At 36.9% G+C, this 24,644-nt stretch overlaps 1 protein-coding gene across 1 annotated transcript in view; it reads right to left on the bottom strand.

Annotated features, from left to right (window-relative positions):
• Nucleotides 1–6,493: 6,493 nt before the first annotated feature.
• The window catches only part of LOC126262233 (multiple epidermal growth factor-like domains protein 8), a 338,254-nt gene continuing 320,103 nt past the window's right edge, over nucleotides 6,494–24,644 (bottom strand). The window contains exons 39-40 of the mRNA XM_049958701.1: nucleotides 15,478–15,659; nucleotides 6,494–12,664 (exon numbers count right to left, since the gene is read on the bottom strand). Of these exons, the coding sequence (XP_049814658.1) occupies nucleotides 11,813–12,664; nucleotides 15,478–15,659 (1,034 nt within the window). The 3' untranslated portion in view covers nucleotides 6,494–11,812. The remainder of the gene's footprint in view (nucleotides 12,665–15,477; nucleotides 15,660–24,644) is intronic.

Raw genomic sequence — 24,644 nt, forward strand, 5'->3', positions numbered from 1 at the left:
AATAAAAAAGTCTGCATCTTTGCCGGATTTGGTCGAAGCTAATTCCCATTGTTAGTACTTCTAAGGCATCTGTTAGGTTTCTCTCAATCTGTTTGATTGATCTGGATTCGCAGGCAATGGCTACATCATCAGCATAGATAAAACTTCTTGTCGTTAGTCCAATTGGTTGGTCATTTGTATACAAATTGAAAAGTAGAGGGGACAAAATACTACCTCGTGGGAGACCATTCTTCTGGTTCCTCCAGTGACTTCTTTGCTCTTGAAATCCACATAACATCTTCTGTTGGAGATCAGTGATCTCACAACATCAGTAAGATAGTAGTTTCCCATAGTTTTAAACATTTTTCCCACGAGGATTTTGTGGTTTATCGTGTTGTATGCAGCTGATAAGTCAACAAACACCACACCAGTTTTTTCTCCCTTCGCAAAACTGTCCTCTATATCTTGTGTTAGGCAGAGATCTGGCCAGTGCAAGACTTACCAGGTCTGAATCCTGCTTGTTGTGGAATGAATTGGCTTTCTAGTTGTGGTCCTATTTTATTCAAGATAAGATGTTCATATAGTTTGAAAGGGCATCGCAGCAGCAATATTGGACGATAGTTCTTGGCATCGTCTCTTGATTTACCTGGCTATGGAATAGCTACTAGCTTGACCTTCAACCATAGCTTGGTACCGTCTTGTGAGACCAGCAGAAATTACGAAGTTGTAAGAGCCATTCCTTAGCTACGGGCCCTATGTTCTGTATAAATTCATTAATTATGTCATCGGGAACTGCGGCCTTCCTGGGTTTCAGGAAACTGATAGCAGCTTCACATTCTGTTGAAGTGAAGCATGGCTCAGGTGGTATTTCGGCCACTTGTGGCCTCTTATATAAGGTGGCAATCTTGCTGCTCCTGGTTGGTTTACCATTCAAAAGGAGCCGATGTGCGATTTGATTAGCTGTCACGGAAACCCAATCCTTGGGGGCTGCAGGGTCTCTTGACATCATTTTATGAAGTTCCAAGCTCTTCTGCTACTATGCTTCATGTCAAGACTCTCCAACATAAGTTTCCAGGACTCTTGTTAGTCTTTGCTTATAGTTTCAATCAGCTGATCCCCAAGATTTATGGTTTCTTCGCTGAAAGGGTCCTGGCTGTATTGCTCCAAGTATTCATTATATATTTGTTTCATCTTGGAGACTCCAGGAATATAGAGTGTTCTGCAGCCTCTAGGTATGCTGAGTCTTTCTGATCTTTTAACAGCTTGGGTGAACTTTCCGTAGTTTTCAGTGTTTGATGGTAAATTTACAATTTCCATAACTAAGGTGTCCGTAAATTTTTTCCAGTTAGCCCATTTGAAGTTTAAACGTCTTTTAAAGGATACTTTTTGTGGCACTATTACTGGTCTAAACTTTAGCATGACTGGTCTGTGTTGGGGCTTTGGGACAGGGTTCAGAATGAATTTATTGCATCACTCAGACAAGGTTTTGGAAACAAATATGAGGTCTGGGTTATACGCAGGCCTTGTGTGTAAAGATCTTAGGAGATTCTTGAGGTTGTGGCAGTGGTGTTATAATGTATGACATATTTGTTCCACTCGCCTGACGAGGTCTGTCAACTTCTTAAAGTTCTGCAGGTTTGACAAATTTGGCTGAAAGGTTCAGCTGTTCACTTAACAAGACCTCAGCTAATGATGCCTGCACGTCCTTCTTAAAAGCCAAATGTACCGTATTTACTCGAATCTAAGCCGCACTTTTTTTTCGGTTGTTGTAATCCAAAAAACTACCTGTGGCTTAGAATCAAGTGCAAAGTAAGCGGAAGTTCTGAAAAATGTTGGTACTTGCCGCCACAACTAACTTCTGCCGTCGGATATATGTAGCGCAGCACAGGCATGCTTTGCAGGCACAAAGATAAAAATTGGCATCAAAACCTCCGCGTCAGTAAATAAATTAAAAAAAATGTGTAAGACGAGCTTTCTTCTCCGCCCCGAGTTTCGACCACTGCATTTTCATACATTATCCAACGAAGTAAATACAAATTCCGTATTGTTCATCTTCGAATGTAGCAGCATTTCAATGTACTTGGAAAATCCGACTGGCAAAACTGTTTGGGATGTTTGTCAATATAGTCAACTCTACGTTCTGAATTTTTTGCTACCTGTGAGAAGAGATGGTTGCTAATAGGAACTTTTACGAATTGTGAATCACATGCAGTATTCTCTTCACCATAAGAATAATACTAATATAAACATTTTACCATGTATTCTTTCGTGTTTGCTGCTATCTCATTTAAATCCTGTCTACCTAATAAACTACGAAACTAGAGTGAGACAGCAGCAAACGCGGAAGAATATACATATCATGTCATGTTTATATTCGTTTTATTCTTATTCCTAATAGGCATACAGTCAGAAATGAAGCACGGCAATTGACTAGATTTTTAAATCTAAGATGACTAATTTCTACACAGACTGTAATATACTAAAGAGGCGTCTGCAAAGATTTTCAAAGGGAGAAAAATTTTCGCTAAACTCTCGTTCAAAACGTCTTCTATCATACGCAGTCTATTATTTGGTTCTTGTTGATCATTATCATTTTTTATTGTAAGCAGCAGTAGCACGCACAAAAGCAAGCCATGCCATGAGCGGGGACAGGCCGTAAGCACTTATTATCAGAATGCGACAAACAATGCATGACACAGTACAGTAATGCATTTTCAGCGTAGAGTGTCGTAAACACCTATAACAATGAGAACGGCACTTACCAAGCTTACGACTCGAACCTACTGTAGCTGTATCGTCATTCTTCCGACCTAAATTGTGTCTCATATTACAATGGACCAACTTCGTTTCGATTTGGAGGTGCGGCCTAAAACTTTTCTCTCACCTTGAATTTCGAGTCTCAAATTTCTGGTGCCGCTTAGATTCAGGAAAATTTTTTTTTCCTTGATTTCGAGTCTCATTTTTCAGGTGCGGCTTAGATTCGAGTGCGGCTTAGATTCGAGTAAATACGGTATGCTCAGTGGAACCCAGGGTAGGGATTCTGTCCACTGAGCCTCAGGGAATATGAATCCTGCTTTTAACATGCAGTGCCACCACTGCAGTTGTGTGTGTGTGTGTGTGTGTGTGTGTGTGTCATCTATTTTTGACGAAGGCCTTACTAGCTGAAAGCTTTACTTGGTCTTTTTGTTGTGACTATCTGCGACTCAGCATCTCAGCTATATGGTGAGTAGCAACTTTCCTTTTCATAATATTGTTACATTCCATCCTGGATTTTCCATTACATTATGCTTAAGGAATATAGTGCGCTTTGGCTGTCAAATTCATGGGTCTATAGAAAACTTGGCAGTCATGACAGGTATCTGAAACCACCTTTTCCAAAGGCAAGTTCCTCCAGTGCATTCAGCACTGCACTACCTTTATCAGTGAAAGTTAGATTCAGAAATAAATTTCTCTCAAGTCACGGTTGTTGTTGTCTTCAGTCCAGAGACTGGTTTGATGCAGCTCTCCGCGCTACTCTATCCTGTGCAAGCTTCTTCATCTCCAAGTACCTACTGCAACCTACATCCTTCTGAATCTCCTTAGTGTATTCACCTCTTGGTCTCCCTCTGATTTTTACCCTCCATGATGCCCCCCAATACTAAACTGGTGATCTGTTGATACCTCAGAATGTGTTCTACCAACCGATCCCTTCTTCTAATCAAGATGTGCCACAAATTCCTCTTCTCCCCAGTTCTATTCAGTACCTGCTCATTAGTTACGTGATCTACCCATCTAATCTTCAGCATTCTTCTGTAACACTACATTTCGAAAGCTAATCTCTTCTTGTCTAAACTATTTATCATCCATGTTTCACTTCCATACATGGCTACACTCCATACAAATACTTTCAGAAAAGACTTCCTGACACTTAAATCTACAACTGATGTTAACAAACTTTTCTTCAGAAATGCTTTCCTTGCCATAGCCAGTCTACATTTTATATCCTCTCTATTTCGACCATCATCAGTTATTTTGCTCCAATAGCAAAACTCATCAACTACTTGAAGTGTCTCATTTTCTAACCTAATTCCCTCAGCATCTCTGATTTAATTCGACTACATTCCATTATCCTCATTTTGCTTCTGTTGATGTTCATCTTATATCCTCCTTTCAAGACACTGTCCATTCCATTTAACTGCTCATCCAGGTCCTTTGCTGCTGTCTCTGACAGAGTTACAATGCCATTGGCAAACCTCAAAGTTTTTATTTCTTCCAAATTCTTCTTTTGTTTCTTTTACTGTTTGCTCAATATATAGATTGAATAACATTGGGGATAGGCTACAACCCTGTCTCTCTCCCTTGCCAACCACTGTTTCCCCTTTCATGCCCGTCGACTCTTATGACAGCCATCTGGTTTCTGTACAAATTGTAAATAGCCTTTCGCTTCCTGTATTTGACATCTGCCACCTTCAGAATTTGAAAGTGAGTATTCCCATCAACATTGTCAAAAGCTTTCTCTAAGTCGACAAATCACAGTAAGAATGCTCAGATGTATGTGTGACCTTTTTGGAATGTAAAATTTGTAATCTTCCCATGAGAATGTCAGATGACTACAGTGATATTACTATGAATTATGAAGCAGTAGGAGTACACGAAGGAACTGATACAATGTCTGAAATCAGCTCTGTTAACAGAAGTCACTGTTCCCACTTATATCCATGAAGGCAAGAGATATTTCAAGCCATCTGTTCTCACACTGAACAATATTGTTAACCAACAATGAGTAATCAACAGCCACAAAGAAATATGAAGTCTTTCGAGATACTCAAGTAGTTGAACTGCGCTTCAGCTGTGGATCCATTTGTGTAAAATCTATTGGGCAGATGAAAGCTGCAGCAATGACTTCCACACAGTTGACACCTGCTTTCACTTCATAGCAGCAATAAAAGTTGCCTCTTCAGCTTATATTAAGACTGGGAAACAGAGAGGCTGAATCAAACTACCTAAACAAGAACTACAGACAAGTCTTTAATTGAACACCCTTGTCTCTCAAGACCCACTGATTTCATTTTTTAAAATAAATACTTATAAAAAAGTGTAGGTATTAATCAAACAATGGAAAATACAGGATGAAATGTAACACTATTACGAGAAGGAAAGTTGCTACTCACCATATAGCTGAGATGGCCAATGACCAAAAGCTTTAATAGTGAGAGTCTTTTTGTTGTGCCTATCTGCGACTCAGCATCTCCACTATATGGTGCATAGCAACATTCCTTCTCGTAATAAAGTGTATGTATTGCTTTTTGTTTTTGAGAATGTTTCAGTGAAAAACACATTCTGCATGCTTTGGCATTGATGTGTGTAAAAAAAAAAAAAAAAAACGTATGTTAAAGGATGAAAACAAAAGTGTACATTTAGCATTCACTCATTATGAAATTTAATTCATAAAATCACCACGGTCGAAGGAAAGTTTAATGAATTGCTACTGCTACAAGTTCAGATTATGTTTCAAACAGTAGATCTTTGTTATCATTTGAGTAATGTTTGCAGAGCCACTGTTTTATACAGAATACACACAAACTTCTTCCCAGTCACTGCCAATACTAAATTACACCTGAACTTGTCTCAGCATAAATTAGTTAACTATATGATTATGTCCAAAGGTAAACAATTTTGTGAGGAAAGACAAATCTTATAGAGCAACCGTTATGCAGCAGATTCTACTCAAAAAGTCTCTCTCTCTCTCTCTCTCTCTCTCTCTGACACACAGCCTATCCCAGAATGTTCAACTGTTAATGAACAGTTAACAAGCTATCATCCACTAAAAATTACCCAGTAAAAAGGACCATTTGAAATACTCCATGACATCCGTAATGCTATGTTAGACAGAGCAGAGGATCCCTTTCCTTTGGTTTTAAGACATTACCACCTGAAAATAAATGATCGATGTTTGTGATGAAAGTTAATTTGTAGCAAGCTGCATGCAATGTGTGTAATGCTTCATGTGTTAGTAGTCAGTTGAAATGTTCATTGTGGCTCCGTACAAACAATTGTGTGAGATTGAATGACAGTTCAGTTCTTATATCCATATCCTTGTCCAGCTATCCCGATTTAAAATTACCACAATTTCACTAAATTGTGTATTGCACATACAGGGCTCGTTCTTTCGAAAAGGCATGGTTTCCTTCCCCTAACAGACATTGTACTCCATCACTGGTAACATCATTGCTGAGGGGGCGTTAAGCCAAATTTTCATGTTGATCTGCCGACACTTTCCAGGACTTATAGTGAAACACTGTAGCCTTTCCACTCCACGATAAATTCAAAAAGGAATAGTATGTGTGTTACGTGGTGATGTGTATGATTTAGTGTGGTTTGCCCAGGATTATTCTACTTCCACTCTGCAGAACATTTAAATAATGATACAACAGCTCTTTAGCCAACAATGTGTATGTAGTAGAGATGAAGAAGTTTTAAGCAACCGTATTATATAAGGTAAAAATTTGCAGTATATAAATAAATGCTATGTGAATTCATGTTGTAAAACTTTATTCCCAATTTTTGATATAGCTGCCTCAAGTAAAATAAATGATAAACAACTGATGAGAAATTATCATCAGTTACACAGATAATGTACACATCAGATCATTCATTTAAAAACTGTTCTGGAATGCTATATAAATGATATTTCTTGTTCAGCCTTCACAAGGAGATAAAACATCTCACCAACAAAAACAGACAAAAATACACAAGCACATAAATTATAATATTAAACTATTCAAAATGATAACAGATATTTATACTATCTGTCTAGGTCCAAACCATAAGATTTACATTATTTACAAGTTCTCAAGTAGTATCAAACAAGACAATAATCTCATTCTTACGAAAGACTGCATCGTAATTGTTTTAAACAAAACAACATACCATGTTTGTCATATAAATTCTTCATCCTACAGGACAGTAGAAAATGGCATTTAAAAATATATAAAAGTGGAAGCATTCATATACATCAAAGATACACAGTCATTCATTTACATTACTCCTTGTGGTTCAGAAACTGTGCACATTACTTTCTTTTTATTGTGAAAACTATTCTCTTTAGTTCTGTTTTCTTGAAAACACAGTAGTGTCTTTAACTTACTTTTTAAAATTTTCTATTGGGTATGTTAAATGTTTTACTACCAAATCTTTAGGTGCATCAAAATGTCAAACATTACAGTGTTTAGTTCACTGGCTCTCAGGGGCTTTTATTGGTGTTAAAAGCCATACACAGTTTGAGGGCCACAAGGTTAACTTTGCAATACAGTTTGTTATCACATAACATAATACTGACAAAATATTATGAGAGTCTTACACGTTTATCTCACTCAGTACAATAGGAGTTTACATTATGTACACAATGATATTACATTCTATTATATTTAATACTGTCCTGCAATTTGACTCTGTGTGTATTCTAAAGTAAAAAAATAGCTGTTCAATATTTCTTCCTTATCAGAATATCTACAAAAATATGAACTTCAAAAGACTATGCCTTTTAATGTGAGCTGCAGGTTAATAAAACATTTCATGCTTTGTTCGAACAGATTAATTTTGTGTTTGTTTGTCTTGGAGAGACAGAAATGATAACATAATTTGCAGAAGTTTGATCACAAATTCTATAAAGATAGTATTTATAAATGTGAACACCATCTCTCTTTTTGTTTTCCCTTATTAGTCTTCCTTTAAAATTGCTGCAACTATTATTGTGTTTTCTCTTTATCATCATATTTTAAAAAAGAAATATTACATGGATTTACAATATTTACAAAATACAAGAAAAAGTAAAAAAGTCATTTTCCAGTTATTTTCAGGAATGCCAAGTAAATTTCTTATTTTTCAGAAAAGCAGAATGAGGAGGAAACATAGCACACTGCTAGACGATGTTTCTGGCTGAATACCAGCTGAAAAAATCATCAGTCAAGAGGAACACTCAAGGAGTAACCCACTTCCAAGAGTATTGTCTCTCTCCGATGAAATCTTTAGGCTGACCTTTCAGAACACTTATAGTCAGATCACCTTACAGACACATACAAAATATATCAAGATCTATACAAGAGAAAAGGCCTTTAAAGAACTCTGTTAAAACAAATTGTTACAACAATAAAGAAAAGGTACACCACAATTAATAAATTAACATTACATTACAACACTTACGTGAAATGGTTGCCGGCAACTACAGCTTAAATAGCTTTGTGATTGACAGCAGTGGTGGGAGGCAGTTGTGCTAGTGTGCTTCGCAAAGCTCTGCAAAACAGCAACACAGTGAGCATGAAGTGCTCAAGAAAGAGTACAGTTAACTGCTCCCTTGAACTCACTAAAAGTCAATGACAATGTTATTTTAATAGAAGTAGATTGCCGTTATTAACACACAAATATCTTATTACAGCTGCCTGACAAAAGTTCAATTCTCCTTTTAATCCTACCTGGCAAAACGTTTAAACTAGTTGTATTTGAAACAAGAAGACACAACAAGTGACCTGGTGATTCAAAAAATATTCGTATAACTGAGATCTGAAGTAATGTTCTAATTTATGAACTCGGGAATTGTAACACAATTATACTGAGAAAATATAAGATATGTAACTATTAATGATACAGCTTTGATCTGCAACAGAAGATTCATTCTCTGGATACCAGAAAAAAAAAAACCGCTGGGAGACAGGGGATAAACATGTTAGAGCAATGAGCTTGACAATTTCAAAGTAGTTCATACCCCCATGTGGGTAGTGAAGACAGCAAAGATTGCCAATTATGAAATGCAATGGATGAGAAAGATGTATAGCTGCAGATGTATGTGAAATGAGTAAAAAATTTATTTTGGGAGAGCATAAAAAGTTGGATGTAAGAAAAGTTAATTGGAAGTTGCAAAGAATGAACAAAATTCTAAGAAACTAACGGTATCTTAAAATAAAATAAAATAAAGAAGTAATATGGATGATGCTACTGTTGAAAAAGGTCATGGCAGATGGTGACAATCAATCCTTATGCTTAAAACTCAGCACATTAGTCCTGGAATGAGGAGATCAATGTAGCCCAAACAGAACAACAGTCATCATGAACCATTTATTTGCAATGCGGAGCACATTCTTTATCTTAGATGATTTGCATTAGGAGACAGTAGAAATTCATCACATGAAAACCTGTATGTGCAGGAGATATCTTCCTGCAAATGCATGGCTGTGAATTGTGTCTGGGGAACAACTGAAGTTAGCGATATATGTCAAGTGAGGTATGCAGGATGGCTCTCATTACAGAGATCAGTCACATCAAAAATTATCATGTCAGAGATAATATTATGTCTATGAGAAAATTTTCCATTGGCAGCTACACAGCTGGTTCCCCACCCACCCACCGACAGTTTTAATCAGATGTTGCTGAGAAAGCTATTAATGTACAAGATTAAGAGTAGCTGTGGAAAACAGAACTGTTAGGATGTCACTGAAAATTGTGCTGATGCAAAGGAACAACAGTTTTCACTTATCTGCATTTGTTTTCAATCTATTATCTCATCATTATTATCTGCCCTTTGTGTTTATCAACAGTTCCCACTTTTGTAAATTACATTAAAATATTTGTAATCTATTTTCTTCCATTATGTTGTTGCACAGAGGTCTAGGGTACTTAATTTCCTTCCTACTATCTTTGTCAACTTGGGACTCATATTACAATCACATTTCAGTCGTAAAGCCTGAGAAATGAACCTTCTGTTTCATAAGTTCGAGTTTAATCATTGTCTATCTTATGTTTCTGTTGCTCCTATACCAATGTCAGTACTTACCCAATTGAGAATAGTACAAATTTTTTTCAGTATCTATCTTATCAGTTCTCTTCATAGGTTTGCAACAGTTCTGTAAGCACACCACTAACTTTACTAGCAGCAGGAGTGATGCTCTGCTATTAAAGATAAAGTCATTACATAAATGACTCTACTACAAAATCTGCAGTCAGATACTGCCAGTCTGAACAAGACATTAACTAACAGGTTCATAAGTAATCTTCTACAACCAAGATTCAATAACAGCACCTTAAATTGTACAAATAACAAAAATAAAAAAGGAATCCAATGGACACAACAAGAAGCAATAGCTTTGAGTATTACGTAATAAAATGATGAATAAGGCAGTTCCATTTTCAAACAGTCTGATTAAACATAATCAGTTTTGACCTTAAAAAAAAATTAGTTTCAAGTGACAATAGATACTTGAATAACAAATAGAGAATACTTGTTGCACGGAATGACTAAGAGAGTGTAAGGGTTATTACAGTGCACTATATGACTGACATAATACATTACAACCTACAAGTTGCCCAGACTACAGTAGAGGGCCAGAAATTCATTGTAGTAATTCATCTCCATCTCCCATCACCCAAGCAAATCCACTTCTTTGAAGGTTAGCAACTATCAATTACTTCAATCTGTGAGTATTCCTACTTTCTATTACAGTCTTGACTTAGATCTTAATGTCATAACTAGTAAGCTTATTACCATTATTTCTTGTTAGAACATTACAGCTCATCAGTTGCATTCTTCCCCCCTCCCTACAAGCTATTTTGACTATCATTTACTTTCAGAATATTAGTTACTGGCACTTTACTTAGCCTGCGTATTTTGTACATTAAAAAAATCACGTTATTGAGATTATATAGTAAAATTATGAAAAGGATAGATCGCTACTCACCATATAGACAGGATCCTGAGTCACACATAAGCACAACAAAAAGGCTGTCAAACAATCAAGCTTTTGGCTAGAAAGGCCTTCATCAGAATTAGAGAACACTTATACACACACTCATGCAAAAGCAGCTCACACACAGATGACCACAGTCTCTGGCTGCCGAGGTCAAGACTGCAAACAGCAGCCCACGATTGTGGTCATGTTTGTAAGAGTTGCATTTGCATTTGCGTGTGTTTTTTCTCTAATTCCAGTGAAGGTCTTTCTGGCTGAAAGCTTACTAGTTTGAAAGTCTTTTTGTTGTGCCTATATGGTGAGTATCAATCCATCCTTTTCATAATATTGTCATTATTTCATCCCAGATTTTCCCTTGTTTGATTATCTCCCTTACACTTTATTACTCACATATTGTTGCTTATTTATTATTCAGGTATCTGTCGCTGCTTTAAATGACATTCTTTACTGTCAAAACTGGTCATTCTTACTAAAACTGTTTGCAAATGGACTGTTCTGTTCACCAGCTACCATACAGTGGTGGAGTGACTCAAAATCTCAATATGGAGAAAATGATTATAGAATAATCTTACTAATATAGGTACCATCATTAATCAGAAAAAAATAACACAGAGAGCTTGCCTTTTCATTAGATTCTAATCTACATATCTAACAAGTTTTGAAAGCAGATGCATGTTTCATTTCATTATTTAAGTAGTTGTAGGAGTTATCTTATTTACAATTCAAAAATGTACATAATAATTCCAGAATTTTTATGACGATCTTCTCACAACAAAATTTAAACATGCAATATTTTCTCTGCATTCAGTTGTTTTTATTCCTGACCTGAACTTAAGGAACAGAAGTGCTCCAGCATTATTACACATATTTTGTTTCACAGTCACAGGTCTTAGAAATACTTTGTGCATAGCTTACTGATTACTCAAACCCAAAAACTAGCAGGCCACACAACTATAACTTTTGTAATAATACTTGCTGTTTCAAAAAAAATGTTTGGAATGGACATGAGGAAGAATGTGAGTCCTTTGGTACAGAAGATATGTATTTGAAAATTACTGCACGGGTTCTGATCTGTGTACACTACATTCTGCAAATTGTAAGAAATACTGTTATACATCTTATGTCGGTGCATGACTACTTCTGCGCCTCAGAAATGCTCTTCCATTTAAAGGATAAACACGTGCGAGAAGAATAAGTGATGATGCTAATGCTAAACGAACAGGTGCATCAGATCCCCCTGGGAGCTGAACAAACAGTGTCCCAACAGCAGCGACACCATCATCTGTTGGTTCAACAGCAACTGGTCTTACGTCTCCCACAGTAACAGGTGGCTGCTTCCGCAACCTCCTCCTATGAGGTGACTGTGCTGATGAAGGAGATGGCAGCATATGCAGCTGGTCACTGTCATCATTTAGAGAATCCAGAAGTAGAGTAACAGATGCAAATGGTCTTTTCGCCATGTGTAACATTTCAACAGCGTGTCTGTGGCGGTCCCGTCGTAAGTCCGCTGCTTGTTTGGCTTTCCATGCTACAACACAGGCAGCAAGAAAGAGGAAGAAGCAAGAGAAAAAGACCGAAAAGAAAACAAATAAGTCTATGTGAAGTTGGTCTTGTCTGAAAAATATTGTACCATATGCGACATTGGAAGTATTGTTCCCAGATGTGCTTGCAACAAGAGCCATGTAAAACTTTGTCATGTTAAGTTCATGGCTATCTTGGGGCAATGTTAAGACCAATCTGTTATGTACATTACGCACAATTAATATTGTATTTTTCTCTGTCACTGTTATATATGTTGTAAGACTTTCTGGAAGAGCTTCAAGAATGAGAAGTTTGTGCTTTCGCCAAAGATTATTTCGAATCACTTCTGCAGTGTAAACTGGCAGTGGATCATCGAGCATTCTTATTTCAGTTGCTGCGTTATCAGTGGTATCCACTAATGAGTATTGGAATAGTTTGTCAAGGTCAACCTAGAAAGAAAATTCAATATTTAATTAAAGAATAACATTGTAATAATTTGAAAAAATACTTCAAAAAATAAACAGGCAAGATGAGTTTTTTGTAATAAGTAAATTCACATATAAAACCTCTCTCCTTGCGCCCAATTACTAATTAATTGTTCAAATTCTTTTTTATTCTATACTTCTAAGCATAAACTCATACAACAATAATCCTTGAATGCCCAAGGTATTCGTCCAAGATCTGAAGACAAATATAAATAAATAATAATAATTTCTTTTGGTGCCTAGCGAATTTGACATGGTCAGCAGTTTATAAGGAGCCATCAGAGAAGCGGAAATCAAGATTTGGAAGATTGTCATTGAGCTGAGAAGGACTGGGTCAGACTGATTTAGGATTAGGTGTTTAAAGTCTGGAGGAAAGAGCAGAGGCAGTTCTTGCTATTGAGTCCAGATCTTGAAGATGTTAAAAATTAATCTGAACCAAACGATGTTTCTTGGCGGCCTTATACACTGAGGTGACAAAAATCATGGGATACCGCGTAATATTGTGTCAGACCTCCTTTTTCCCAGCATAGTACAGCAGTTCGATGTGGCATGGACTCAAGAAGTCTCTGCAAGTCCACTGCAGGAATCCTGAGCCATGAAGCCTCTACAGCTGTCCGCCAGTACAGGATTTTGTGCATGAACTGGCATCTTGATGATATCCCATAAATGTGTGATGGCACTCATGTCAGACAACCTGGCAGTTCAAATCACTCACTCAAATTGTCCAGAATGTTTTTCGAACAAATCATAAACAAATGTGGCCTGATGACAAGGCACACTGTCATCTATAAAATCTCCATCACTGCTTGGGAACAGGAAGCCCTGAATTTGAAGCAGCAAATGGACTCGAACTAGCTGAACATAACCATTTCCAATCCATCATTGATTCATTTGGACCAGAGAACCCAGTCCATTCCATGTAAACAAAGCTCATACCATTATTGAGCCACCACCAGCTTGCACAGTGCCTTGTTGACAACTTGGATCCATGGCTTTGCGAGGTCTTCACCATGCTCGAATACTGCCACCAGCTCTTACCAACTGAAATTGGGACTTATTTGATTAGGCCACAATTTTTCAGTCATGTAGAGTCCAACCAATATAGTCACGAGTCCAGGAGAGGTGCTGCAGGTGATGCCGTCTTGTTACCAACGGCACTTGTATTGATCATCTGCTGCCATAGACAATGAATGCCAAATATCACCACACTGTCCTAACGGATATGCTCATTGTAAGTCCCATATTGATTTCCTCATGCAGTGTAGCTTGTCTGATAGCACTGACAACTCTTGTAAATGCTGCTGCTATAGGTCATTAACAGAAGGCCGTCGGCCACTGCAATGTCTGTGGTGAGAGGTAATGCCTGACATTTGATATCCAAGGTACACTCTTGACACTACGGCTCTCGAAATAATGAGTTCCCTAATGACTTCTGAAATGAAATGCTCCATGCATCTAGATTCAACTACCATTCCATATTTGTAGTCTTAATTCACGTCGTGCAGGCATAATAACACAGGAAACCTTTCCACATGAATCACCTGAGTACAAATGACAGCTCAGCCATTGCACTGCTGTTTTGTATATGCAATAGTACTGCCATCTGTATCTGTACAAGGGGAGTTAAAAAGTTTCCAGCCTAAAAATAAAGAATGACAGAAATTTCATAACACTAATTTATTTTTCAATATAATACCTGTATACACTAACACACTTGTGGACACACTCGGATAACTTCTGCAAACCATTCAAATAAAAGGTCTTTGATTTTGAGTCCAACCAGGCGTTCACAGCATCAGTCACTGCATCATAATTGTCAAATTGTCATCCTTTGAGGTGTTCTTTTAGGTTTGGGAAAGGAAAAAAGTCTGATGGAGTCAATCTGGAGAGTGCACAAAAATGTTATGAGCATGCCCATGGGAGATCCCAAATGAGGTTTCAATGTGCTGCAATGTTGTTCGATAATCCTGCAAAATCATATCATGAAATGTAGTCACTTATTCATCAGTGGCAATGGTGACAGGCCTTCAGTTCCTTGCTGTGTCTTCCACACTCGTTCTTCCACATTTGAAGTCGGACACCCAGTTTCTCACTGCAGCATAAGACGGAGCAGTGTCCTTTAAGTGTACTGCGCATGTCCTCCGCAATTTTCTTTGGCATCATTCCCTTCAAATGAAGATATTCAACCACAGCACGGTTCTTGATTCTCTCGATATTCACCATTTTGCTTATGCTACGGTATACAATGCATCCTAGTGGCAAAACTAACAAAGCTGGAGCCATGAAATTTGACTTGTATTCCCACAAAGGGTCACCATATAAGTAGGCGGTGTTATTTGTGGGAGACATTACAGTAACTATCTTGGGCTAAAAGCTTTTCGACTGCCCCTCGTACATACCACTATCCCATGACTTTTGTCATCTCAGTGTAAAGAGGTTGGCATACATAAATGTTATGTAATTTCTCCTGGAAAGCTCTGCAGATTTGTCCTTCAAAGCAGAAATAATTATGATCTACAATACGACTGGTTAAGTTCTTAAAGAGAAGGTTGGTTTGGTATGGGTAGGATGCTACAAAAAGTGGTGTTCTGTTGCAGAAAGAATCTATAAATATAGTGAAAATAAACAGAAAATGATTAAATTAAAAAATGAAAGTAATGTCAGCAGTTATTTGGAACCAGTTAAATGTCTAGTCTTATATGCCCCCAGAATAATATGTGCTGAATTCTACAACAATAAGTCCCAGTTTTGTAGCAGAAATAGATAAATATACATACCTTCTGTTCTCCACTGATATTCCTCACAATGAAAGTTTTTTCACTTGCACTGAGAAAGAAATCTAGAGCTCCTTGAGTCACATCTACAATGACACGTATGTCCACATTCAGAAATTTTGGTTGTATAGCAAAAAACGACACCTTTCCTGGCTTCAGAGGGTGAGGCTTCATTCTGCATTCTTCTACAAAATGAGAAACTACTTTTAGTTAGACAACTATGTGCTCCACAGACAAAGCAAAATGTAACATATGCAACATTACTTGTGCCACAAATAAAATTCTAGGTATCTTTATTGATTTTCACAGTTGTACATTTAAGGTAGTGTATATCATTTTACATTATATACAACCTAAATGCTGCCCAATCATCTGTAATATTAAGTCTAATATTCTAGCAGTCCGTAACTAGATTGTAACTGCCTCTTTCATACAGAATATTCACATTCAAAATAGTAACCAAAAAATAGTTACATCAACTACAGATACAAAACAAACTATTCTCTAAAAGTTCTGCACAATAAGTATGAGTCATTAGTGTACATAACACTCATGCTCACTAGCACTTGAGAGCTGATGTAAGGAAGTATTTTTAAAGAAGAACATGATCAAATATCAATTACAAATGCTGAATTGCAAGGACCAGTAAGAAATCAAACATAATTTATGAGCTCCCATCTGCATTAACAAAACAGATAAATGGTTAAGTCCAAACCCTCAGATTATGCATTTAACAGTCAAAAGAAAATAGGGTGGAACATGCTAAGGCTGAGCAATCAAACTGTTTGCCAAAAAAGGGAAAATACAGATGGACTTATGTGCTGCAGAGATGGATTACTAAAAAGAATGACAGATAATAATTAAAGCCTAGTACATAATTATTAAGTCAGTGACCTATACAAATCAAACAATAGAAAAGCCAGGATGGAATGTAACAATATTATGAAACGGAAAGTTGCTACCCACCATATAGCGGAGATGCTAGAGATGCAGATAGGCACAACAAAAAAAGACTGTCACAAATAAGCTTTCCGCCAACAAAGCCTTTGTTGAAAATAGGTATGCACCTAGCTGCCCTACTCTCTCTCCGCCTCGTACCTGTGCACTCCCCAGCAGCACTTCACTGTCCCAAACACCTACCCTACTATCCCTCCCCCTCCCACCCAGCATCCTCCTCATTCCCATCCAGTTGACACTCCCATCATGCACTGCAGCTACTGCTCGCAGTGTGGTTTCAGTTGTCAGAGACTGCAGTTGTGTGTGTGAATTGCATTTGCATGAATGTGTGTGTGTGTGTGTGTGTGTGTGTGTGTGTGTGTGTGTGTGTGTGATCTATTTTTGACAAATGCCTTGTTGGCTGAGTGCTTATTTGAAATTTTTTGTTGTTGTTGTGCCTATCTGCAACTCAACATCTCTGCTATGTGGTGGGTAGCAACTTTCCTTTTCATAATATTGTTACAAATAACATACATAGGAAGAAAACTGGATTTATTTATGAAAGCAAAGTTGAAGTTTTCAGCCTGGCACAATGACAGAATTGATATAAATGAATTGTATGTTTTTTGTTTAAAGTTTTAAAGTAATGGTGTTTCATATGTTTCTTTCAAATATTGAACTAGGATACTGTGCCACTATAATTTTATTGGTTTGAGACAATTTACCACCAACAAAATATCAACCACTGATTACGAAGGCTTATAAGAAATAGGTTCCTTCAATTTTTTTCCCGCTTCAATTCCACAGTTAAGAAATTGATAGCTCTGTTTCAATGAGGCTGCATTTTTCTTTAAGATGATCCATTTGGAAGATGTCTCAAAGCTGTAACTTTACATGAAAACATCAATGAAATGCATATGATATTGGATTCTTAGCAATCAAAGATGAATGAAATATGTAACATGAAAAGTATAATAGTATTAGTACAATCAATTTTACTTGAAGCATTAACAATGAGAATACTTTGTTTTTGAAGGATGGCATAACTATTGACAAGAGACCACAAGGAAATGTGAAAACAAATTTCTCAACATCTGGAGCACTTTAAATAGTACCCAACAGCCAGTGACCACTCATTTGTTCCTTTAGATGAGACATGAATCCATTACTTAAAAACAGAAATGAAATACCAATCAAAGCAGTAAGTGAAAGCCAAAATTGTGATGGAGTTGGCACAGTAGTAAGACATTTCACCTATATTGCAAACAGTGATTGAAATCTATGGTGGCAATACAGATTTAGGTATTCTGTGTGATTTTTCTAAATCACTTAAAGTAAATGCCTGGATAGTTCCTTTTAAAGTGCTGACCCATTTCCCTTCCCACCCATTCCCTGTCTGAGTTTGTGCTCTATCTACATTGAGGTGACAAAAGTCATGAGATATCTCCTGATATCATGTCGGACCTCCTTTTGTTCAGCTTAGCGCAAGTCCACTGCAGAAATATTGAGCCATGCTGCCTCTATAGCCATCGATAATTGCAAGTGTTGCTGGAGCTGGATTTTGTGCAAGAACTGATCTCTAGATTTTGTCCCATAAATGTTTGATGGGATTCACGTCAGGCAATCTGGGTGGCCAAATCATTTGTCCGAACTGTCCGGAATGTTCTTCAAACCAATCGTGAACAACTGTGGCTCCAAATGGTCACCAAGCAGCCTAACATAACTATTTCAAGTCAGTTGAACCAGAGGACCCATTCCATTTCATGTAAACACAGCCCATATCATTATGGAGCCAGCAACTTGGGTCCATGGCTTCGTGGGGTCTGTGCCACACTTGAAGCCTACCATTAGGTCTTTCCAACTGAAACTGGGACTCATCTGACCAGGCCACAGTTTTCAACTCATCTAGAGTCCAACCAATATGGTCATGAGCCAAGCAGAGGTGCTGCAGGTGATGTCATGCTGTTAGCAAAGGCACTCGCATCAGACATCTGCGTTCATAGGCCATTAACACTACATTTTGCCACACTGATCTAATGGACACATTCATCATACGTCCCACATGGATTTCTGTATTGGTATTCTTGGAACACTCTTGACTGTGGATCTTGGAATACTGAATTCCTGAAGATTTCTGAAATGGAATGCCTCAAATGTCACTGCAACTACCATTCTGAGTTCAAAGTCCGCTAATTCCCTTCATGTGGTCCTAATTACATTGGACACCTTTTCACATGAATCATCTTGGTACAAATGAAAGCTCTGACACAGAACTGCCGTTTTATACGTTGTGTACATGATACAAGAGCCATCTGTATGTATGCATATTGCTATCTCAGGACTTTTGTCACCTTAGTGTATAAGACTTCATTGTTGGCAGGTCAGTAAACCATGAACTTACTTCCTTTCCCAAAACTATGAAGACAATTTTATCTGACAAGAAGTTTATGGCCACATTTTATTTTTTCTTTCTGGGATGCTTTTTTTTCCTGGTGTGCAAAGGAGATCCTTGTGCATTCAAAATTCTTTCTGGCAAATATGCTTTCTAAGCCTCTCAGGCCTGCAGCTAGATTGATTGGTCATATCTCTCTCTATCTCTCTTTATCTATCTATCTATCTCTCATAATCTCCCCCCTCTTTCTGGCTCAGCTCTAGAAGCAGTGTAAAAGTGTAACTTCCTCAAAGTTCCTCTATAGAAGTAACGACAAAGAAACTTGGGCCTCATGCTGCCACACCACCGAGGCTCTTTGGACTTCCAAAGGTGGACTGTGAGGACATATGCCAAGGACATATCTCCAACACCCACACATTGCACAGTATGAGTATTTATGTATCAGCTATAAGTTGTGTTCACTTCATAAAATGTTTACAGAAGCTCAGATTGCCCAACTTCAATCATATAGTCAGAGCCAATACTGTTTCCCTCTTCACATGGATTTTACTCACATAGTCAATATAACTAATTGGAAAAGAATTTGCGCCTACGTTCAGAAAACTTTTTTGTTTTGTTCTGATGTCCAGAAATGTTTTCTTTGGTGAGCAATACTAAGAACAGAGTGATGGCATCCATAATGGTAGCCCTCTGTCATCTGCATTTGCCACTATATATATATATATGGAAGACTTTGAGGACAAGGCGCTAGATTCAGCACCATTAAAACTTTCAGTTTTCTACAGAAATGTTAATGATAACTTTGTCATATGGACAAATGAAAAGGAAGATTTACACACATTCTTGCAACATCTGAACTCCATCTTCAACCAAATAAAGTGGAGTAAAACAGCCAGCTACCATTATTAGATGTTCTGGTACAGAGAAGACTGTTCAGAAGATTGGTACACAATATCTACTGAAGGCAACTCACAAAGGTCAATATTGTAAATTTCTTTGACACTCACAAAAAACTAACTTTTTGAGTTGTTGATTCATTATTGAACACACAACCAGGTTTGCCTTTGCTTTTATTTGCAGCACTTAACCCACTAGTATGGTTAACAGATGGTCAGAAGGCCCCTCCCCTTCCCTCTAGAAATTTGTGCCACATCCAACTCCAACTACATACAGCTGCACAAAATATTTCTTCACCATTTGGTTCATATTCTTCGAACCACTACTATCGCACAATTGCACATGTATCTTTTTCCTATTACCCCTTTCGGTCTCATCACTGGCTTAGTACACCTGACTTAGTCTCATGTGAAACGACCAATGTCACGCAACAGCTATCATCATCAAGAATAAATTCATCATATTATGCTGACATAATGGCTATCAAGTTGAAAGTGAGAGTTTATGGATGCAGACATTGACCCTGCAACAGTTACACAAAATATATTGAGGTATGTATAATATATTGGACAATGAATAATTGTTGTGAGGCATTTTTGTCTAGTTGCTGTCAGTCTTTCCTTTCTTCACCGCTTGACTTCTGACTTGTGTTCTATCTTTCCTGCCACTATCTTAAGTTTTGACATCTCATCTACACCCATAATTCCAATGTAGATGTGTTTTGTTATCCCCCCCCCCCCCCCTCCTCTCTCTCTCTCTCTCTCTCTCTCTCTCTCTATCTATCTATCTATCTGTCTATCTAATTGGCACATGGTCCTGAATTTCAGGATCTTCAACTGCATCTGAATGTGATTGTGGTTTCATTTTAGCATCTATTCCCTTACAGTCAAAAGTTAAAAAGTTGATATCTAAAATTTAAATACGTTACTTTATGGAGTATAAGACATACTGTTTTCTTTGAAAAATTGCCTCCAAAATCAAGGTGCATCTTATACTCAAAATTAATATAAAAATGTCCAGTGTTTGATTTAAAATTCCCACCAGTCTTAAAGATGGTCAGATATACAATGCCGTGGGAATCCTATCTCTATCTGATAACACTGGATTCAACTGGCAGCAGCAGTGCACTGATTCAACGAACATGAGTTGTTGCAGGGATTCACAAGCTTTCGAACACTGTCTCTCTCCCACCCCGCTATCACAAACCCACAATGCTGTCTAGCCTATGATGCAATCTATGGTGGCAGTGTTATTTGTGTTATCAGGAACAGTACAATATTTTTGTTAGTAGCTATTACACAATGGGAAAAATAGAAGGTATTAATATGCTGCAAGCTATAAATTGAAAGTAATAGCACATTCAGAAGAACATGGAAACAGAGTAGCTGAGTGGCCTTTCGGCCCTCCACCAACAAAAAAAGCCACTCGTGATTGGCGGGCTAGTAAAAAAAAGAAAAAAAAAAGAGAAGAAGAAGAAGACTAAATCTTCAAAAAGAGGACTGAATGCAAAATAGCCAAAACTAGAAGATGACATATTGAAATGGATTCAAGGCGTCAAATGGCACTGTAATTAATACAAAAATAATTCAAATACATGCTCATAAGTCAGCGCTACATTGAAACTTCACAGACTTTACGGGTGGAATTGGCTGGTGCTACAGGTTTATGAAGCATTGTGGACTTAGCATGCGAACCAAAACCAAAATATCCGAGAAAATGTCACAAAAGTATGAATATAAAATATTATCTTTCATTTGATTTATTATTCAACATCGAAAGAAAAACAGCGTGGAACTAAGTCAAATAGCAAAAATGGATGACATTCCTCTGACATTTCATGTGACTAGTAACAGAACTGTTCCCATGAAAGGTGCTAAAACTGTAACTACTGAAACAAGTGGACATGAAAAAATGCACTACACTGTTCTCCTTTCATGTTGTGCCGACAGCAACAAACTTAATCTAATGATCTTTTTCAAGTACAAGTCAATGCCAAAGCCTTCTGAAATATCACCAGGTGTATGTAGTTCATGTTCATGGTAATGGTTGGTTGGACAATAATGGTGTGAAATTATGGATTAACAGTGTATAGGAAAGAAGAAAAAGTGCTTTATTGAAGAAGAGTTCTCTTCTTGTGCTAGATCAGTTTAGTAGTCAGAAAAATTCCATGAAAGAGAAACTGAGGCAGGAAAATACAAAGCTTGCTGTTATTCCAGGACGACTTAATTCACAACTGCAAATTCTTGATGTCTCGATAAATAAACCATTTAAAGTTTATATGAGAGAGCAATGAAAGAAATGGATGAAATCCAACATGAATTCATGATGAAGCGAGCTTTAAAATGACCTACAATCAAACAAGTGTGTCAGTGGATAAAACAGCCGTTGTCTAAAGTGAAACAAGATGTTGTTAAACCTTTCAAGAAGTGCAGCATAAGTAATGCCTCCAATAGTTGTGATGACCATCTTATATATGAAGAGGACAATGATAATTACAAAGAGGAGGAAGAAAAAGATGATGAAAGTTCAGATGATGATTTTCAGAGATTTTAAAGGTCAGTTTGGTTTTAAAAACCAAGAATTTTTTTTAGCCTGAATTTGCAATCTAATTATAAAAATGGTAAAAATATTATTGAAAAAAAAAGCTTAAAAATTATAGTCATCTTTAAAAATTAATGTGCGTCTTATGGTATGTAAAATGTCTTCTGTTCCTGCTAATATCTGTGTATTCAATTGTCACAGTAACTTGTTACAAGCCGAATCAAGTTACATAATCAATTAAAATGGAAGTTTCAAGAACATTTTGCTTGTATGTCACAGCAAACATTTTGGCTATGATCGCAAGTGGTCTTTATGAGAGTGGGGTACTTATGACTGGACAAATGCCTCTCTAATTTTTATGCATTAATATTTCTTCTTTCTCTTATCATTATTTGTCAATGGTGTTATAGAACCACCTTAAGATTGTTCAAAATTTATAGAGGAGGGAAAAAAAAAAAAAAGAAGAAAAGAAGATCAGTTTGAAAGTGAAAATTTAAAAATTAACCTCTCAAAAACCAAAGTAATGTAACCTTAGCTTGATGGATCAAATGAACAAAATATGAGGAATGAAAGACCACTGGACAAAATAAGCCCTGTTTAAAAGTTTTTGGGCATATATACAAATGATATGTCCACCTCTTTAGCTGAGTGGTCGGCACAGTTGACTGCCATGCAGAGGACCCTGGTTTGATTCCCTGTACGGCCAAGTGAGAGGACTGGTACGAGGTGTACTGAGCCTGTTGATACCAAATGAGGAGTTATCTGGCTGACCAGCAGTGGTCAGGGGGTCAAGAAACATGACAACGGCTGGCACAGCAGTCGACTGGGCCTGAATGGCTTGCGTAGAATGTGAAACTTTAATAACAATAACAAATTGACCAGTAAACATCAGGATGATCCTGCATGTAATACACTAACATCTAGTCTATATGCTTGTAGGAGGCTAATCCTTTACATAAATCCAGAAACATTAACGATAATATATTTTTTACTCTGAGCATCCTTTTCTGGTGTATAGTATTGTGCTGTGGGGAGAAATATATTATTCACACTTGAACAGAGTCTTTTGTGTTACAGAATAAAGATCTGTGGATTGTAGCTAAAAAGAAAGGGTAACATCATGTAAAGATCTATTTGTAAATTTTAACCCTTAACCGGAATCAATATTTTGACGAACGTAACTGGAATAGCGGTTCTAAATGGACCCTTGAATAAAAATTCAACATAATCCCCATATAAGATATAATTCATATGTAAATGCAATATGATTGTATTAAAAAAAGTTTTATTTTAAATATAAATCAACTTTTATTGAGCAAAAATTTTCCATTGTGCTATTTTTTTAACTTTCAAGTCATATGTCTCATATTTTACAAGAATTTTTAGTACCTTACTTTGGAATGCTACATGATTACAAAAAAGACTTAAGATTAAAAAACCTAGATATACTATGGAGTTTCTCATAACTTCCCCTTAACATAAATAGGGAGTCTTCATGCCTTCAACCAGAAACAAAAATAATGAAAACGAAACATGGAAGTGTCCAAATGTTATCTATATCAGTGCCTGAACTAAGAATGGCACTTGGTACACAACAGTTTTTTTCTGCATGTTGTTTACAGAAGAATTTAAAACATCTGTCATATATTTGCAATTGTTTGCTGTCAGTTTTAAGACCACATAAATAACATCTTCCTCTTTTTTTTTCTCGAGCCACTTTGATTACAAGATGAATTATCTAAGTCGTAGGTAATTTTGTGGTTCATCAGCATGCCCTAGAAAATTATCTATCCTACTCTTCACTCTCTGAAAATGAAGAATACCACATCTATCTTTCTGTGGTAAATGGCCTTATCAAATTTAGTCAATTTTCTTTTTTGTAATGATTACATTTCATACGTTTTCCACCATTTGATGCCTTCCATAATACGAATCCATTTACACTCGCAACATTCAATATTGCTGAAAAAATTACACTTGTCCATCACTGAGTTCTTCTAGAGACTGAATAATTGGCTCATTTCTGATCTAATGTATCAATACCACCTTTTGTTCTGTTGTAAAATTCAATTATGACAGGTTTTCCACTGTTTTCATTGACTGAATTGTCATGGTGTATTGATGAGATCACCACTATGTTTTTATTCTTTTTTGGGTCTTGAGATGTCAATGTTTTATATTTCATGAAACCAAATAACGTAGATCCTACTATCCGTTGTTTACTGGCTAAGAATTCTGGTGGTATTTCTCATTTATTTTTGTGCATCGTTTCAACATAAGTTACACCATTCTCAATCAGTTTGTCAACCAGCTCCATAGAAGAGAACCAGTTATCGGCAGTTATATTTCTGTTTGTTGCAAATATAGGTTCTGCACACTGCAATACATTCTGTGTTGCAACTGA

This window comes from Schistocerca nitens, chromosome 6 (assembly GCF_023898315.1).
Source record: "Schistocerca nitens isolate TAMUIC-IGC-003100 chromosome 6, iqSchNite1.1, whole genome shotgun sequence".
Lineage (NCBI taxonomy): Eukaryota > Metazoa > Arthropoda > Insecta > Orthoptera > Acrididae > Schistocerca > Schistocerca nitens.